The following is a 21,095-nucleotide window of genomic DNA, read 5'->3' on the forward strand; positions in this document are numbered from 1 at the left end:
TGATACTGTATAACGGCACAATTTACTGCAACTTTTCAGGTTGCCAGTCACCAGCCTTACATACTACATACACATTGAAAGGTTTTCATACCTATGGACTTTTGCTTCCGAAGCAGGCTCTTCTCTGGTAGCACCAGAAAGGCCCCTGGCACAGTGGGTGGAACCACTGCTACTCCCTGGCGGTCATGGTACATGGACTGCAAACAGGAATATTGTTAATAACAGGGAAAACAAGCATTTTTTCATTTCAAAACACAAAGGACACACACCCAAATACCAAAAGAAAGGTGAAATTACTCCAAACCGAAAATATACTCCGGGGTTAGCCCCTTTTCTAACCCGTATACTTGGTCATATATCGTACCGGGTGCTGTACCTCCATTAAACGGAAGACTTTAACTAACATTGGAGCAAACTAAAAAAAAAAAAATAGACAATAAGTAGTCGAGCTAAAGTAGACACTGCCACCCTCTGGGACCAATAGTTTTTAACAAGTCCCATGAGGTCTTCAATAGCAGATCGCAGCCCAGATCCAGAGCTAGACAACCTTCTACAAGAACCCAAACACATTGTTTTTATTATTATTGTGAGGATCACGTATTTGTAGAAGATGAACAGTAAGTACACAGGAAATATGCAGAACAATCTCGTGCATTGTTACTCCTCCCGCATGACATGATTAATCACTCAAATTGGTTATTCAGACCAAGTGTGAAATTGGGGCAAATGGGTGTGCGCAAGGCAGGCAAGCAGTGAGAAAGGAAACAGAAGTTCAAGGAAGCAAGCTAAGGGTAAAAGGATAAAAGTCGTGCTTGCAGCAAGAAAACAGCAAAGGAAAAAAGGAGGTTAAATCCAGTTGTCAAGATATGTATATCCATCCATATATCCAATTATTTATGCTAATTTAGTTAATCAAGGAACACAAATTGCTCAAATTTAGCGATAACCTTTGTGTGTGCCAAATACAACAAAAAAGTCTGACCTCATCAAGATATTTTTCTAGAAATGTACCTGTTATAATTGAATAATAATAATAAAAAAATATACAGTATATAATTGAATTGTGCTATCTTACATTTAGTTCGGTGGGTGTAATCAAGCAGCGACTGGATGGCCGTGGCTTGATTGTTGCGATCTTCATATCAACTGGCGATGCCTTCTGGGCGTGCGTCATCTCATCAACTTTATCTGGAAAAAATACATAAATCATAATTTCATGAACAAAAAGACCAATTTTCAGTTTGCATAGCTTCTATAAGGATCTCATGAGCCAAATGCAAGCTAATCCTTCACAAGATCCTTCCCTCCACGCTCAGTTGCGGATGAAACTGCAACAGAAAACACTGAAACGTAAAACAGGAGGAAGAAGTGGGGCTGAGATGCAATGTTTTGGGTGTTTCAAGCCTTGGAAGCCGTGCAAACTCTTTCCAAGCAGCCGACACAATAGCATCATCCAAGTATTAGGGTTGTTCCTCAGTCAAGACCAAGTGAGGAATTAATTGTTCATCTGTCAAGTATGCCGGGAGTTTTCTGTCATGTTTCGCTCTTTTAAAAATCATTCACTGCCTTTGACGGAAAAAGATGTCAAATGGTGCAATGCATTTTTGCTGGGCTGGCAGTGAATGTGTTAAAAATAAATGTATAAATTGAATCTGTAACATGAAGAAAATATCGACGGCATGCTTGCCTGGACTGAACTCCCCTCTGATGATGCCATTGGAATGGATAGATACCACCTAATGCTGATAGAAGCTACATGCTAGCCCTGATCTAGCCTCACATCACCTCCCTGACTGTTACTCTAAAGAAAGCTTCCATGCATTACGGGGTGCGATTACTTAGGCTGACTCGGAAAACAATCCTCTTCTTCTGCGCATCTACACACAGAGGAGAGGAATGGGGAGGAGGGATGTTAAGAGGGAAGGAAAGGGGAGGAAAGGAGCATCAATGACCTTAACTGCTTTACAATAGTCAGCGCAGTTACACATACACACGCACACACTCACTCACGAAGATAAACATTCCCTTTCTTTGGAAGCTGCCTCCCAATTGGATTGCAGCTCCATCACATCACAAAACATGTAACACGGTTGCCCTGGAAACCTCTCTCTGACTGAAACATTTCTTGGAATAAGCCTGTCTCTCTCCTTACGCAAACACATACACACATGTACTGTCATCACACACAAGCACAAAAAGCCTGCAGTGACACAGGAGGGAAGAAGAAACACACACATGAAGAAAAAGAAATGACAGCAGTTTTTTTTTTTTTTTTGTAGGTCAGACCTAATTGATAAACATTGACTTGTTTTATCGTAGTGTTTTTCTGACATACAAACACAATCGCAAACATAACATAGCTCAGCATCGCAAGTTTTGGACAGCTTTCTGATGTTAGTGTGACAAAAGAAGATGTGCGTCATCCTGCATAAAAGATTTAAGAAACAATTTTTGGTGGACTACCAACAGTGCAATATCTACTTGGAAACAAAAAAGACCCACTGAACAACAAACTTTTGAGTTACAACATCAAATCATGCAGTGGCTGAGAAAGACAACAACAGTATCAAAAACCACAGTAAATCAAAAACATTATGCTACAGCAGTGACATTTGGTTTGACTGAAGCAAAAGTCACAATTACAAAAAATATGAGTGAGTTCATCGCAGAAAGGTGGAGAAAATAAAGTAAATATAATGTCAGCATGCCTATGATAACTTACCACCTTTCTTTTTCCTTAGAGTGGCTTAGGGGGTGACAGAAAACAATGTTCAGTCTTGTGAACACAAGACAGGCCCCATTTCTTTGGAAAACATTTAATTAATGTGTTTGCGAATCATCTTTAAAATTGAATTCATGTGCCACACCAGTAAACTTTGCTACAAAACAGTACAATTAAATAAATGGAACATCAACATGTAAAATCAGCAGCGCAGGAAAGAAAAACATGCTGACCACATTTATCTTCAGTCAGCATTTCTCTATGGAAGTCAATTTGTGCCCCCGCCATTTATTTATTCACCCTTCACTCCTTTCCATGCTCTTTGTTCACCTTTGACACAGGGCAAAATACTGCAATTAGTGATGATGGATTCAAGTGTATACAGTAAATCATGAGCTGGTAAGAGAAAGAATTCATTGACAGACTGACACATCGATTTGGAGTATTTGCCTGACTCTTTTAGCCTATAAAAGCACACAAATGCAGGCAAAAATGCATTTCAGGTACCTGGTCCACAAGGAATATGATATATATTTGAGTTGAATATTATATCATATTAAGGGAGTCAAAATGAGCGTTTTTATCACGTGCACAGTTTCTTAAAGATGCATTGTGGAGTTTAAAATGTTAACGTTAAAGATTTTTCTACATCCTGCATGCTCCATTAATGCCCAGATGAGTACAAAGAGCCCTGACTTTTTAACTGCGACTGCGCTTATCAGCTGTGTACGACACAATTGGGATGGAAACTGAACAAAACAAGAAGAGGCCGGCTTCAAGCACATCTCAAACTCCAGCTCAGACTCTAAGAAAATGGTTATTCGAGCGCACATAGGGGCATATTCACTAAGAATGCGCTGCGTCCAGTAATAGCACGAAATATTGCACCACAACCTTTTTTTAAACACTGATTAACGCATACCCATTATTTAGAAAGTCTTGTAGTCTGATAATTCTAGTAGTGACACAGCAGACACATCCACATATGAATTACCCTTTAACTCATTCACTGCCATTGACGGATATACACGTCAATGGGAACGGAATTGACTTAACTCATTCACTGCCATTGACGGATATACACATCAATGGCAGTGAATGAGTTAAAAATGCACTGCGCTGCAGCCAATATAAACAATGTTTGAAGAGGAGAAGGTGACAGACCCTACTAACACCAAATGTTAAAGAAAGTCAGTACGTTGGATATTTAAAGGTTAATTAGAACCAAACCAAAACAAGAACGTTGAGAACATTGTATTCTGGTTATGTGGATACTATGTTAAGGTTACTTGGTTATTTATATGTTAGTTAGAACCAAAGAACATTGAGAACGTTGTAGTTATGTGGACTGGATACAAGTTTAGGGTTATTTGGTTATTTCAAGTTTATAGTTAAAACCAAACCAGAACAAGAACGCTGAGAACGTTGTATTCTGTGGCTACTAGGTTAAGCGTAATGTACCCTAAACGTTGAGGGAACAATATATGCTTCAATGTTTTGCACAATTGTTGTATTTAAAATATTTTAAGCACAGTTTACATGTGCTTAAAATGTTTAGAAATAATAGATATTGCAGTTTTATAGTAGCATTAGCCATTTAATGAGATTGTTGGAGAGTAGAGAAAACAGTATGGCATTTGTAGGGTGATGTTCAGTGTAGCAGTAAACTGTTTTGAATCCACTGTTCATCAGTGGGTTCAATTCTTGCTTTTGGCAAAATTATTTTTGTCACTTTAAGTTGATTTATTAAAAAAAAAAAAAAAAAAGTACAATCAGCTAATTTGTAAAACTAAGACCTATTTTAAAGTTTGTGGGTAAGGTAAATAAAAAGAGAACATTTGGAGAACGGTTAGGGAATGTTAGTACAAACCAATATGAAATCAACACACGGATCGCCCCAGCTGCGGCGCCCACCAGAATCCCGCAGTGGCGGCAGTCGCCCATCGCGTTTAAAAAGTATGGCTGAAAGTTTGCTGAACATCTCCACAAAAAAAATCTTTTGCTCAGTGCAACAACACGACATAAATATCAGAAGACACACCCACCACTTTAAAGACGAATCGGGTAAGTATGTCTATAATACCGAAATTGAGTAAACAAGTTAAACTAAGGAGTGGATCTACACACAAATGCCAATGACCATGCTAATATTTAGCTCATAACACATAGCATGCAGTATCGGTATATACGGCATATACTGCTTAGATTAGAAATGCATTTCTTATGTGCCACTAAAAGGCAACTTTGTGTTTGTCAACTAGGATTGCCCATCAACTACATGGTTTAAGTACCTGCTGCATTGTTGTCTTTTTTTTTGAGTTTCTAAAAAATAAAGCTCTCCTCTTGTGAAAAAAAAATTTAGTTAACTCATTCACTGCCTTTGACAAGTATACTTGTCAATTGTATTTTTTAGAGCGGTGCTAAATGGGGGCGAATCTGAGCATGCTCCACTGTAAATATCAAACTTGGAAACAACTTTACTGATGCCCAACCACTGGTAGATGACATCATTGCCCCATTTTATAGGAAATAAACACAGTTTCAGAGTCCATGGGAGAAATGGCTGTATTTTGGCAAACCTACATTTTTCTGCTGTCAATTATAAAAGAACGGGACGGGACAAAAAGTAGGGAGTCTATTCTGTTATTTGGTAGATTCGGTTTATATATAATTATTGAATGTAATATCACGTGAGTATTGGAAATGTAAAAAGTTTCTATAATGACTGGCAGTGAATGAGTTTTAATAGGTTTGATAATAATATAGTGGTCAAAGTAGCACTAAGGAACTTTTCAACCTTAATAAAATATTTTCATAAAACTTCTGATGAAATATTGACTTAAAAGTAGCTGAATAGTACCTTGGCCATGGCCTTCTGTATCATTTTTACTGGCACTAAGCAACTTTGAGGAGGATTGTAGGAACACTGCCACACACGAAACTACAAATGTGCTGAATACTTTATGGCAAATGTCCTTCCCTCTTTCCCCATTCGTTACAAAGACGGAAGTCAATTTGAATGTCGACGCACGATTACCACTTTCCTGGCAGGAGCTGTAAAACAACTGAAAAGTTTTGTTGGAAGAGACAAAAAAGAAAAAAGGAAAATGGAATCTACCCGGATAAAAGGAGAGTCAAGGATCAACATTGGCTGTGATTTTACTCACTGGCGCGAGCTTAAAAAAACGACGCAATGCGCTTGTCCTCATGGGAAATGTGGTCTTCATTCAGACAAAACAATACCACTCTTGCCCATTTGGCGCCGCCATAATCAACGTAAACGGTTATTTAGTGTTGCTTTAATGCCTTTGAGAAACTCATAGCAAAGTTCACAAAATAGTTGAGTTCATGACATTACAGAACAATTGAAAACAGAGTTCATACGATTTCTTCCCAACACTAACTAACTAACTAACTAACTAACTAACTAACTAACACTTTTAACTTTTAACACTAACACTTTTTAAGAATCAAAATTGAGAATCATTAGGAAGTGGAATCGAATTGAAAAAACAGAATCTGAACTGGAAGCGTCCAAATTCAAATGATACCTGACAGTGACTCCCACATTTCCAATAAATATTGCGCCATAATGCTACATACAGTGACATTAATTACGCCCATTGGCTGTGTGAATTATGGTATTTCATGCTACAGTCTAGATAAACAGAGATTGTGTGAGGAAGGTAGATTATAACAGCAGAGCTAAGGTTAAACAACAAAAACTTAAACAAATGCCACATTGACTGGTGATGAAAAAAGTTAATTTAGAACCCTGCCTGCCACTATAATTATATCATATAGTGTGATAATATTTTGCTCAGTAAAGACATGGTCGGTGTCGTACTCCAAGTGGCGATATTTTGTGTTTCTTCTTGAGGTGTCTTCATTTTAGTTTGAACACTCTGAAACCTTCAAGTTAATATAAGAATATTTGTCTTATTCCTCGTCATCTGGTTTAAGTTCATAAACACACAGCCATGAACCGACTGTTGTATGTCACTTGCTAAAATGCTCACTACTCAGGTGAAGTTGCATAAAGGCTGGTAAAGATTTTAACGTCATATTTAAAAAAACATTGTCTTGGCCTTTTTAAAAATGATAATAAAAATGAAAAAAATAAAAAATAAATACCATCGATAGCCAATGCACTAATCAATATTTTGAGGCTGTTATTTTTCAGGTTAATTTATTTCTATTTAATGCATATGTTTGACTACATTTCTGCTCATCTTCTAGTAACTGAATACATTCATTTCAATTCATCATCTTCTGCCTCTTACTCATGTTACTTTCATTACGTCTTTTTATCATTCCCTTTCTTATCGCCTTCATTCCTTAATTCTAATTATCCTCGTGTATACATCTTGGCATCAATGCAAGCATAGCATATTAATGGAAAGATAAGACGACTCTGAGGTGATGCTCATCAACATGATAATACAAACTAACTGACACATTCATATCATACTAATGACATTTTGTTTATATATTTGGTTGGTTATAGCGACAGCGGCTTTCATGCAGTATGGCAAGAGTGGACAGGAAATGAGGAAGGAGAGGCCAACTCAAGTGAAATACATGAAATGGAAACTTGAACAGCGTCATCGCCAACTAAAAGTCATTCGGCTGCTGCAAGCTGGCGAAGAAACAAGCTGGGCAAAATGGGCAGCGAAAGGTTGTGCAGCGTAAGGTGCTTACCTTTTTCCACTACTTATTCGGTCAATTAGAATACGATACAGGTACAAGCAAAAAGAGAGGACTTGTTAGACAATGACTTCCCAACCACTCACCACCTGGAGTCAAATGAAATCCAGCAAGCTCTTACCGAGTTCCTCTAATTCGGACGTCATTGACTTGGAGCGCATGGACAGGGCAGTCGTGGGAGCTCTCTTTGGTGGTGGAGGAGCTGAGGGGTCATAAAGACATAGTTTCATTCATTTCATTCATCAAATCAATTCTATTTATTGTCTTGTTTAAGTTATCAGATGAGGTCAACTGATTAGATATAGTTGCAAGATCTGCCATAAGGCTTCCTTAGAAGTGCCTGTAAGGCACGGGGGGGGAAAAAAAACCAAAAAGCAGACAGTGAGGAAGTAAAAATGGATATAAATAATGCAGAGCTAAAATACTTTAGAAACAGCCTTACAAATGTTTTATAAGGAAGGAAAGTGCATTTGCTAAATGTTGAGGACACATAGACACATACACTCACACGCACACGCACGCGGACGTGCACCAACACACACACAAGATACTTTGCTTAACTGTTCTCTAACTCATGATTGTCAACTATATCTCATATAGCTGAAACATCATACTGGCTGACTTTTAACTTAACATCTCAAGTGCTGTTCCAGGCTCAACCAAATAACGTTTTTGCTTCTGTTCAGCATATATTAAAAAAAAAAAGAAAAAAGAAAAAAAAAAAGCCTGATAATGGAGAGATGACTTTAAATCTCATCAATTCCTTGTGTCCCCTGTGGAATATAGTCTACACTAAGATATTATGGGATTTACTCATCATATTTATGATTTAGAAGTTTATTTAGACAAGGAGTAAATCATAAAAATGAGGGGAAAGCTGAAATTGTGGCATTCGGCCTGATGAACCCCGTTAATGACTTGGGTTCCCTTAAACAAAATGTCCGTCCCTCTTCCACCAGCCTTGGCGCCATTTTTGACTGTGATTTAAAATTGAATAAGCAGGTCGGTGTAGTTGTTCAATCTAGTTTTTAATCACCTCCGTCTTTTAGCTAAAGTGAAATCCTTTTTATCTTTTAAAAACTTGGAACAAGTTATGCATGCTTTTATTTCCACTCGTATCAATTAATGCAATGGACTTTCCACAGGAATTAGCCACAATGCGCTCTTATCGCTTGCAGTTAGTTCAGAACTCTGCAGCACGACTTTTAACCCAAAAAATATGAACATACATCACCAATCCATGCGTCTTTGCACTGGCTTCCTGTTAATTTTAGAATTGATGTTAAGATCGTACACCGTTGAAAAGCTCTCGGTTAGAGCATTTGGGCTATGCAGGTCCCGAGTGGCTCCAGGGCCGCTATCAGACCCCGGGGTCTGCCTGAAGTTTCCCCCTACAGCTACATTCTGAGATGAAACTGACAGGGAGTCATACGAATCACGATGAGTGCTCGTTGGATCACTCGGGAGCTCCAAACAGCAAGCCCGAACAACAACAGCCCACCGTTGGCAGTTCAAGGTACAGCAAAAGTTTATAGTAAATATAGAGGAGTTGATATTGTAGCCCAAGCTTCTCTTTTGGGTTTGAGTCGTTATGACCTAGATATTGTAGCTTTAGATTTTTGTTAACCTCTCCTTCTAACCTCTAATCTTTCCTGATTACCAGTTTGTTAGTTTAGCTCACAAACCACCACCGCTATTATCAGTTCATCTCATGCCATCCATACACCGAACCTCAGCCTTTGGAAGTTTAGATTCAACTTTGTTAAAAATTTTTTTTAACAAAATTGAAGTTTAGGAGATCTTTCAAAATAATGCATGGCCTAATTGGTTTGTCAATGTGCTTAAACATTTTCTTTTGAATCTCATTTATGAAGCACACTTCAACAATAGACGTGCATTTTTAAATCTTCTCGGTGTATTCAACTGATTAGTCATGCACTTCAATTTTGTAATGTCCTAGAATTTAAATTCTTTATTTGGGGACCTTTAGCAGATATGAGATCAAAACAGATTAATTAGATTAATTAATTCAAAATCCTGTAATTAATTAGATTAAAATGTTAATTGCCTGACAGCACTCATTTATACTTTTTTTTTTTATTTGATTTTTTTTTTGTGTGTATGTGTGCGTGCGTTTGCGTGCGTGCGTTTGCGTGCGTGCGTGCGTGCGTGCGTTTGCGTGTGTGCGTTTGCGTGCGTTTGCGTGCGTGCGCGTGCGTGTGTGTGTGCGTGCGTGCAAATACGTATAAATTTATACTCATTCATTCACCTAAAACCTTATAAATATCCCATTACCCTTCGCCTTAACCAGGTACTTCAGAATCTTGCCAGAGTCGTGAGGTTTAAATGGTCAGGAGACCAGAGAAAAGGTCAGAAGAAAAAAAAGAAATAAAGAGAAAAGAAAGGTAAATCAAAGTGAAATCCAGCACCGACCAAACACTTCCTGCCTTCCCCATGATTACAAAATCAAAGTCTTACGCCAACCCCGGAAGCCTCTAAATTCCAGCAAATTTAGCGAGATCTCAAGAGACCAGAGGAAAAACTAAAGAGAGGAAGGAGGGAAGGATCGATAAGGCAGAGTGAGATCCATAGAAGCCAGTACATCCAATCCATCAAAGTGAAGTCCAGCACCAACAAGACCCCTCCTGCGTGGTTACAAAACCAGAGTCTTATGCCAACCCCAGAAACCTCATACTTCTAATAAATTAAGATCTCAAGTGACCAGAGGAAAAACTAAAGAGAGGAAGGAGGGAAGGATAGATAAAGCAAAGTGAGAACCACAGACACCAGCACCAACTGATTCAAGGGGCTGTGGGAGGGAGAGGGTACTTCTGTTGAGTTTCAGTAGATGCTGGTGCGACGGATCTGGCATGCATAAGGACCACCACCAAAGAAAGAAGCCGTCAACCGCGGTCCAGCAAAGCGAGCACTCCCCCCCCCCCCGGAATCCCCAGGCCGCGGCAGCACCAAGGCCACCCCCAAGCCACCCGAGCGGACACCGGTCGGCGAGCCGACCCAGACACCCGGAACACCCCCGCCCCAGCCCCGGCCCACACCCCCGAGCCCAAGGCCGCAGAACGAGGCCCAGCGGGCCCCCACAGCGCCCCACCGGTCCCCAGCCCCCATCCCCCCACGACCCCCCCGCACCCCACCCAAACCCGCCATCCACCACGACCCAGGCCCCACCACCCCCGACCCCCAAACCCCCGAACACACCCCGACCCCCAGCACCCAACCCCCCCACCCACCCATACCCCCCCCAAACAAGCCGCCCCCCCCCCCCCCCCCCCCCCGACGGCCGCCACCCGGGCAGCAGCGCAGAGAGGGAAGATGTGCCCACCCCACCTCCAGCCGCGCGAGATTTGCACAGCGGCGGGAGGGGGGAAGCAGAGGAGGAAGCACCAGGGGAGAAGGCGGAACACCACTCATTTATACTAAACATGGTACGTTTCTTCTGTACCAAACATTCTATAGAAACAAAAAAATATTTAGCAAAATATTTTTTTCAAAAAAAGGTCAATTTTAATTCAGTGATAGCACAATATTTTTGCTTGTGGTTATCATACCAACAGAATCTAATATCAGCCCATGCCATGATGTGACAATTTTTTTAAGCATCATTTAAAAAAAATTTTAAATACCTTTTTTCCGTGCTGTGTCCTCAGGGTCCAGATTCCGGCTCACTGTCACTACTTTGATGAAGAGGCGGTTCCCACCCTGGCGGATCATGTTGACCACCTGTCTGTGGCCCACCTTCACCACATTCTCCTGATTTACCTGCAACGTGAATAAGCACACACACATCATTTAGTGGCAGGGGTTTAAAAAAGCTCTTCTGACAGGAAACTCATAAGTGGACAGATTTGTGTAAACACGGTAAATAAACAACTAAAAGTACACGTAAACAAGGTGTTAAGTGATTAGTCTGTAAATTCATCGTAGTGGCTTGAACCCTTTTCATGTCTCTTCATTCTGAGCTCCGCCCCTTCTCCTCTGTGTATGTTTGTGGTGCCATTTCTACTTTGTGCACCCTCCTCATCCTCCTTGAGATCCTAGACCTAACAGAAGCAGTTACATCGGTATCTTGGATTCCCTTCTAAAGCCTGTTGTCATGGTTCATTGCTACTTAAATGACACATTCAGCATGTTGCACAAATGAACAGTTTTCATAATTACTTCTCATTTGAAACATCACAAACTGTCGCTATGTCTGGAGTGGTTTTCTTCTCATATAAAGTTTAGAACCACAGTTTGTAGTTTTTACTATACAGTATATCCAATGAATAATATTTACACTGTAACCAGTATATCATCGCATGGTATTAGCGTTGCGTTAAACATTTTATTATATTTTATTTTTTCCTCGTGTGGTTTAAAGTTTAATGTGTATGGTAAGAATTGTGTTTATCACTGTGCAATTGTGCGAAGTCGTTTTCTAGGGGACATTGAAACAACAGCCAAACATGATCTGCAACTGTTTTTTGCTCTTTCAGGACCTGGACGCCTTGCTGTAATTGATGCAACCATGAATTCTGCTCTTTACCAGAAAATCCCAAGGGTGAATAAGTGTTTGGCTTTCAGTTTGTGACCTCAAGTACATTTGTATTCTGTAACAGGACAATGATCACAGCAAGTGTAACTTGCGGAGCAGAATTCGGACCCAGATGCAGACGGGACACGGAAGTTTTAGGATGTAATGGTGTTTATATGTAATATTCCATGTACGAGTTTATTTAAAGGACAATATGCAGTAACATTAATGGCAGCACCAGATGTAGCACTATGCTAGAGTCCATCTGTAGTTCCCAAAGAATATAATTATAAAGTTAATATTACATGCAAGCGCCATACAGATAAGTGCTGAATTGTAAAGTGCAACATTTTTGTTTTGTTTTAAATGCATAACAAACATAAAATACAAAATACAGTGAAGCAGTGGTCAAACAGCAGCAGCAATTGTAACAAAAATGAGTGACTCATTTTATAAGCAAAAGATGTGTTTATTTTAACATCTGCATTTTGTCCTTGTTACAAACAGTAACTTTTTACAATTTCCATCCATCCATCTTCTTGACCGCTTATTCCTCACAAGGGGTGCTGGAGCATATCCCAGCTGGCTTTGGGCAGTAGGAGAGGTACACCCTGAACTGGTTGCCAACCAATCGCAGGGCACACAGAGACGAACAACCATCCACACTCACAAGCACACATAGGGACAATTCAGAGCACCCAATTAACCTGCCATGCATGTCTTTGGAATGTGGGAGGAGACCGGAGTACCCGGAGAAGACCCACGCGGGCACGGGGAGAAAATGCAAACCCCACCCAGGAAGGCCGAAGCCCGGACTCGATCTTGCATCCTCAGAATTGGGAGTCGGACGTGTGAACCAGTCATCCATCGTGTCGCCCTTTTTGTCACTTGCAACTGTAAATGTAAACTAAATGTCACCTAATGACAAAAATGCTATGAATCATCACCAAAATTCGCATACACATCTCTACTCATGTTAACTTAAACTTCTGAAAATATCAAAACAATTCCCAGTGTTTTGGATTTTATGGGCATTAAACATTTTTTCTTGCTATAGAATGCGCTAGGCGGCACGGTGGGCGAGTGGTTAGCACGTCCGCCTCCCAGTTCTGAGGACTCCGGTTCGAGTCCAGGCTCCGGCCTTCCTGGGTGGAGTTTGCATGTTCTCCCCGTGCCTGCGTGGGTCTTCTCCGGGTACTCCGGTCTCCTCCCACATTCCAAAGACATGCATGGCAGATTAATTGGGTGCTCCGAATTGTCCCTAGGTGTGCTTGTGAGTGTGGATGGTTGTTCGTCTCTGTGTGCCCTGCGATTGGCTGGCAACCAGTCCAGGGTGTCCCCCGCCTACTGCCCAGAGCCAGCTGAGACAGGCGCCAGCACCCCCCGCGACCCTTGTGAGGAATAAGCGGTCAAGAAAATGGATGGATGGATGGATAGAATGCGCTACTCTGAGGGTATGTAAACTGTTTTTATTTATATAGCGCTTTCAAACAGTTTACATACCCTCAGAGTAGCGCATTCTATGGCAAGAAAAAAAAGCTTTTCTGTAGCGGAAGTTACATCCAACCAGAACTTTCAGCTGTCTCAACAGTGTTTATGTTTATGTGTGTGTATTTTTCCATAGGTAGACCCACGATCTGCTCACGTTAAAACACAGCCCATTTTTAATGTTATGCAGCAATCAGTAGCTCAGTGCCGCACATGCTGTTTCCTTTCTTTTTGCACTGGGGTCCTTTGAATAACAGAAGGGCACATCAGAACAACGCTCAGTTTTTGAATGGAGTGCGCGCTCAGCTATATTTCCATGTTTTTTTTTTGTTTTGTTTTTTTGGTAAAATACATTTCTACGGAGCCCCTAAGGTGACATGGTAGAAAAAAAAAAAAAACTGCAAAGATTGCGAGGGAACGCCAAATGTTTTGCGAGGGAATGCAAAGTTTTTTGTTTTTTTTTCTACCATGTCACCTTATGGGCTCCGTACATTTCCCCTCAAAAAACTAGGGTGTATTCAGACCTGCACTGTTTGGTCCGCTTTAAACAGACCAGAGTTTGTTTCCCACATTGGTTCGGACCTTTTGTGCACAAACGAATTCTGGTGCGGACCAAAGGAGCAAACCAAGACCCACTTATTGAGATGGTCTCGGTTCGCTTGCAAACGCACTCGGTGCGGATCACTTCGCAGTCTGAATACAAACCGCTGATCCGCTCCAAGTGCAGGACATATGTGCCTTTTGGGGGTTAACAAGCCACCGTAGCCAAGCATCGCGGGGGTGAATATTGCCAGGCAACTTTAAAACGGACCAGAGTTTGTTTCCAACGAATCCTGGTGGGGACCAAACAAGACCCACTTTTTGAGGTGGTCTAGGTCTGATTCCAAACGCACTCGGTGCGGTCCGCTTCGTAGTCTGAATATGAACTACGGCTGATCTGCTCCAACTGCAGGACAACAACAGACGGCAGCAGGTCTGGCCGTAGCAGAGCATGGAAGAAAGGTTGATGTTCGAACGTGTCACTGAGCAAATCGAGCTTCCATACTAAAAAACATCAGGCCGTGCCCAACGCTGTCTGACAATAAAGGACCAAACAAATGACATCAAGCACCCAAAACAAATAGTTAGTGCTGTCACTATAGAATATTTTAAAATCAATCTATCAATTATTCAATGGATTAATCAACTAATCGTTTAGTGATTGGTGTTTATTTCATATTTTGTATTTGTATAGCGATTAAAAAAAGGGATGATTGATGTACAATGTCGGTCATTATTTTCCAAAGTTTAAGCAAATGTTTGCAAATGTCTTATTTTGATTAAACACTTGTCGATTAATTGATTAATTTTAACAGCTATACAGCTGGTCAACTTCTGAAAGACTTGAATAAGAATAACAGTTTTGGAGTGGCCCAGTCAAAGTCCGGCCTTGATTCCAAAAGAAAAGCTGTGGGATGACCTTAAAAAGGTCATTCATGCATGGCAACCTTCCAATGTTGTTCAATTAAAACAATTCTGCAAGGAAGAGTGCCCCAAAATATCCCCATAGAGGTGTGAAAGACATTGCAGTTGTACAAAAAAAAAAAAGAAACACTTGATTTCAACCAATTATTAGATTAAGGAGCAAGTACTGTTTCCACAACAGAGCCAGGGAGGCTTTCAAAACGACACTTTCTCTTCACTTGTATGCACGTTATTGTTTGATGATCCTAAACATTATAATGGGGGAAATAATGCAAAAAGAATTGGAGAAGTGGGCAAATGTTTTGTGATGCCCACTGACAATATATGAGGTATAATCATATTTGAGATCATCTAGAAACACAATCTCACATTTTAGCTATGGAAATTCCAGCTCGATGGACTCCTCCGCACACCCTCCAGTCCAGTCCTTCTCTACTCTGACATACAATAATATCTATAATAACATGGATAGCAAAAGTGCAGGATGATGATAATGACAGAGGGAGGAGATGGCATGAAAAAGGATTTCAGAGAAAGAGAGTGAAATCTCTTTGGGTTTTAATCTCACATACAGTATTGGGATCACAAAACACCAGGACAGGGATTTTATTAATTAAACACCACAACAGCTGTTTCACAATGACATCCTCTACACACATACACACATTTTATTTTTGCATAGGGTTAGGATTATGTAACTCCTCCACCCTATTATACAACATTGACGGTTACAGATAGAGACATACAGTACACACTCACATGGACACACAAGAAACTTTCTGCAACTAAACTAAAAATGCTTTTGTATCCTCTTTGTATGAAACTGATGGGACTTCAAGGACAACAAATCCCTCCTAAATTAAAGATGTACTTCTCATTTTAAATGGCCTTCCTTTCTGGAAGGTGTTACACACCCTTCTAGGGGTGTGAATTGCCTAGTACCTGACGATTCGATTCGTATCACGATTCACAGGTCACGATTCGATTCGATACCGATTAATCCCGATACGAATTTATAAGTCGATTGTTGTGATTTTTTTCATTCAAATTTAGAAAATACTAATCAGTAAGCTTGTAGAGTGTAAGATTTATATGAAAATGTATTATTTATTTATCTGAAATTTCAGTCTTATAGAGGTTGTAATCTGTTTCATGTTTGAACAGCATTAAAATAAAATATTAAGGCTTAATGTTCCGTTCATATAACATTCTTCCATGCTCAAGGTGTGAATCCTAACCCGAAATCAGACGTTTTGTTGAATATTTTTCCATTAAAAATGGAAGTTTAAAAATCGATTCACACACACAAAAAAAAAAAGAAAAAAAAAGGCAATGATGATAAGACGTTGAATCGGTAAGACTACCGAATGAACAATTCTGAGCTCTTAAAAAAAAAAAAAAAAAAAAAAAAAAAAAAAAAAAAAATCGATTTTTTTTTATTGAATCGATTCGAGAATCGCGCGATGTAGTAGCGCGATATATCGCCGAATCGATTTTTTTTAACACCCCTACACCCTTCCGTTTTTTTTGTGTTTTTTTTTTAAATACCAATAATGCTCAACATGATTACTATCCTAGCTGATGTAACATAAGAGGTTGTACATACTGGTCTTAAATGGGCTTCATTTGTATAGACACTTATGCAGTCACACAATGATTAATGTAACTTATTGTAAGAAAAGAAAATAATAAAATAATGGGGTTCTGTATTTCTTCCCAAGGACACTTTACCAGGGTTTCAAAGCCATGCTACCACTGCAGTAACAGCAGTCAATTATTGCAGGACTGACATCAAGGGATCAGACAGCGACACTCCCTCATCCATGGGAATTTGGAGTCTTCAGTGAACCTAACGTTGTTATGGCCAATGATAGAACCGCAAGAACATGCAATTTTGCTATTTCAGTTCAAAAGACCAAATTGGAGATCTGGTTCGGGATCTGGTCCGGGACTCAACCTTACCAATAATATAAACACTGTATTGTCAAAACTTAAATAGAACCTAATAGTGATGTAACGATAAGGGCAATATCGTGATATTGTGATATTAAAAGTTCCACAATATCGTCGTCGTCATGTTCACAATATTTAAAAGGAACACATCTGTTAAAAAGGTCAGGTTGATTTCCATTTGTGCAGTTCTAGCACCCTCTAGTGGATATTTTATTAGCACAATTTAATTTTCATTAGGGATGTTTTGGCCTTCTATGTTTAAAATCTATGCTAATTGTCAGATGAAGGGGAACCTAATTTGCTTGTGAAGCGATCAATGTGTGTTTGCATTAGCAAGTAAGTCTCAATATTGTTATTAGAGATTTAGGTGGTTTATATGAGTTACTGTTGTGTACAAAAGCACAATATTGTGCTTTTTTTAGTATGAGCTCTTTTTTTTTTACAATATTGTGATCTTTTTTAAATGTCGCCAACCCCCCCAACACCCCCCCCCCCAAACAAAAAAAATATTGTGATAATTATCGTATCGTGAGCTTCATATCGTGATAATATCATATCGTGTTGTTTGGATATCGTTACACCCCTAGAAGCTAACCGTTTGATGAGTTTTTGTGTGCCTACTTACCGTTAATTAAAATAACAATCTGCATTTTACTGTCACAACCAGTGACCAAAAATAATTTGGAACCACATCGCTCTCAGACCACATTCACAGAACCACTATACAATAAAAGTACACCGTTAATCAGTAATTATTTCCCATCATGTGAGCAAATGGCAACCAAGTGGCAACTTGAGACCATCCCAATCTGGGTGTGTTATGAGTTCCCTCATGTGTTCTAAGTCTTCTTCCAATTTGGACGTGTCCACACATCCTGCGGCTTCATTAGATGAGTCATCAGCTGCTTTGGATGCACAGAAATGGTGACACTACACCGAGCTTCTTTATTTGATGCCCAAACTGCTTCTCCTGGTTTCACTCTCCACTGCAATCTCCTTTATGACCAGAGAGTGGGACCTTCTACAGCTTTATGGTCTGTTGTAACTTTACTGCTGATAACTCACCAGCGCTCAATGGTAGCATTGTCACTGAAAAGCAAGCATTACTAGATGCAACCAGCCACTTAAGCCTCATTCCAAAAGGAAGACTGTAATTTAATCATCCGACCATGAGGCACTGGGTTCCATTTTCCATGTTTTACCAAATGAGCATCTAAATAATAAGCAATGAAATATAATGGTCTCTTATTGGCTGGCCACATAATCAAGAAGTACTCTACTGCTCGTAAAAGTCAGCTGGATTAGGGTCCAGCTCACAAGACCCTTGTGAGGATAAGCGGTGCAGACTTAATGCCACCTTTTCTAATCCTTTGTTGGAATACGCCATCAGGAGAAATGAAAAGGTGTTCCCTTTTAAGGACATCACTGTTTCAAATGAATTCAACTCCACTTTTCCTAACTGACATGATTGCAGACATACAATAAGTCTCGAGCTAGATGACTTTACCTGCTACAATGTTCAAAATGTGATTTCCATTCTACAGGTTTCATTTTGCTTTGAACATGTATTGTTTGGCTTCATTAACTAACCACTTGTGGACAAAAACCCAATTTTATATTGCCAATTTTATCATATTATTGGCTTAACGACATAACGTGCAAAATGTTAAAAAAAGACTCATTGGAATTTTGTAAAATGAAGTCAAACAATATATTAGGACCAATTGAATACTCTAAGAAAATGAAATGAATTAAATATGGATATATGTGCTCTTTAATATGTATACTTTGTAATATGGAATTTTTGATTCTTTTTGCCACTTGATTGAATGGTCACCTCCTGGCGATGTTTTCTGAATACAGGGTCCCTATACATTTAGAATTTTCAAAACTCCATACTCGGGTTGTCATGATAATAAAATTTCAAACTCGATATCAATACACAGGAAAATACTCAATACAATTTTCGATACCGCAGAGATTAAAAAATACTTTAAAAATGCATGTAAATATATTTTATTAAAATAACTGCAAATACATAAATTATTAATAATCAGAAAATGAAAAAAAATAAGACAATCACTTTTTCACATGCAAATAAATTACAATTAACACAAATGAAAGAATATGTCATTAAAAAAACGCCTGGCACTTATTCCCTTTGAAATCAGCGCAAGAGAGGCATGCAGTCTACATGGTGGAAGAATAACAGACTGACTGGAGTCCATGCAGGAGGTTGGCACGCGTAAAGTATGTTTAATGTTAATAAGGACCTGCAAGAAGCTCTCCGCTTGTGGTGATGTAAAGTTGGCCGCTGCGAAGTGTGCACTCTGTGTGACTGCAATGAGAGAGTATAGACAACTTGTTGTTGCCCAGTTACAGCTAATTTGAATTTAACTGTTGAATGCACTCATGCCAACAACAAAATAATGTCCTCACTCGTTCGCGAGATTGAGAGGATAAAAGTGATTATTGCATACAACTGTGACAGATGAAGCCTGGAGGCCATAAACTAGCGACTACGAGACAGCATTACAACACAGCAACTTTATGGTTGAGCATTTAGTCTAATCAATAACACACACACACTGTAGTAAAAAAGGCAGCCTTCAGTCATCTGAACCAGGAGGAACTAAAAGTCATAATCATCATCACAAAAGTTCCACAACATTAAGCATCAAGCTGCCCATTTAGCTGAAAGTGGTCAGCTGGGAACTGATTTTCAATCCACTTTAATGACAAGCATGTTTTTCTACTGCAGTTACTGATATCTAATCCGATAAATCAATTCTAATCTCACTAATGAAGGCATCAACTATAATGACACATTTATAATCTGGTCTGGTAGCTGAAAGGGTTTCAGGTCATCTGATCTCTCCAATAAAAATAGAGAAGAAAGAAGGGAACGCGGGCAGAGCAAGACACTTTATTAGAAATCTGGCCACAAGACAATCAAAAGTTTTTACAACTACATCAATAAATGTGCATTCGGCTGATAGCAGTACGTAATTTAGACAATTCAGCACACTAGACAGTCCCCAACTCACACATGACACTAATGAGGAAAGGTGGTCTCGGAAAATGGCGATAGGGATTTGGAATGAATCGATTTCTACTGATTGAGAGGGATTGTCCCACGCTGTTGTCATATTTATGAATGAAATACGATGACATCCACCACACACGTCCATGGAGCACCAAATCTGTCTGCCCTGTGCCTGGATCAAATACACCCAATACCTGCACTACAAGTTAGACCTGCATTTAACGAGTCTAATATTTTAGTCTCCTTTGTGTGACCAAACAGGAGGCGCAGCAGCTCAGTGTGCTGGCACGTCCAGCGTCTACAAAATTCACAAACAAGCATAAAACCTATAAAAATAGTCTTTGGTTATGGTGCTGCCGACTGAATCAGAAAAAGCAGGATGAGCATGTGCAGTCATTATACATTTTGAAGACGTCCTCATAACATTAAATGTCGAAAAAATTGTGATTGGTTGTGGCTAGACATGTGGGTAACAGGACTGACATGGAATTATCTGATTGGCTGTTGACCAGATAACAAGATTAAAGATTCTTGACATCACATAGCTTCTGACATCACATAGCGTCTTACCAGTTGAAACTAGATGCTGGTTACATCAGTTCAAAACAGACATTTGACCTCACGGTCATGACCCAAACATAACCCTTGCATGACCCTAATCATGACAGTAAGCATAACCCTTGCATGACTCTAGTCATGACAGTAAACATAACCCTCGAAAAAACAGGTGCGCTTCAAATTTAGCGGACAAAATATGTTGGGAGAAAAAGCCTTTTTAAGTCAGTGATTAATCGTGATTAATCAAAATTCTAAGATGTGATTAATCTGATTAAAAAATGTAATCGTTTGACAGCTATACTCACAACATCAACGAGGATATGAGGTACAGATGGATCGATAAGTTATGGGTACATTTACGGAACAAATTCTCATCCTATTCAGACCTTTCCAGTATGGGAGAGTCTACTCTCATGCCCACTTCATAAACAATGTTCAGCCTCTGGCTAGCATTGGTTAACTCACCCTTGTAAAAATGTTCACTCAACATTGCCTTAGAAATGTTGTGTGCTGAAGTGTAAGATCCCAAAACGCAGACACAAATAAGGTTTTAACTATTTATTCACATAACTTGACTAAACTAAAAACAATGAGAATGCATCGAGAATCACGAGATGCCAAGCCCG

General features: G+C 39.6%; 1 protein-coding gene across 1 annotated transcript in view; it reads right to left on the reverse strand.

Annotated features, from left to right (window-relative positions):
• shank2b (SH3 and multiple ankyrin repeat domains 2b) overlaps positions 1 to 21,095 on the reverse strand; it is a 149,310-nt gene that overhangs the window by 25,085 nt on the left and 103,130 nt on the right. The window contains exons 18-24 of the mRNA XM_077519293.1: positions 11,071 to 11,206; positions 7,551 to 7,631; positions 7,424 to 7,432; positions 2,723 to 2,746; positions 1,839 to 1,877; positions 1,076 to 1,188; positions 92 to 197 (exon numbers count right to left, since the gene is read on the reverse strand). Coding sequence (XP_077375419.1) covers positions 92 to 197; positions 1,076 to 1,188; positions 1,839 to 1,877; positions 2,723 to 2,746; positions 7,424 to 7,432; positions 7,551 to 7,631; positions 11,071 to 11,206 — 508 coding nt within the window. The remainder of the gene's footprint in view (positions 1 to 91; positions 198 to 1,075; positions 1,189 to 1,838; positions 1,878 to 2,722; positions 2,747 to 7,423; positions 7,433 to 7,550; positions 7,632 to 11,070; positions 11,207 to 21,095) is intronic.

The sequence above is a fragment of the Festucalex cinctus genome, chromosome 4 (genome assembly GCF_051991245.1).
Source record: "Festucalex cinctus isolate MCC-2025b chromosome 4, RoL_Fcin_1.0, whole genome shotgun sequence".
NCBI lineage: Eukaryota > Metazoa > Chordata > Actinopteri > Syngnathiformes > Syngnathidae > Festucalex > Festucalex cinctus.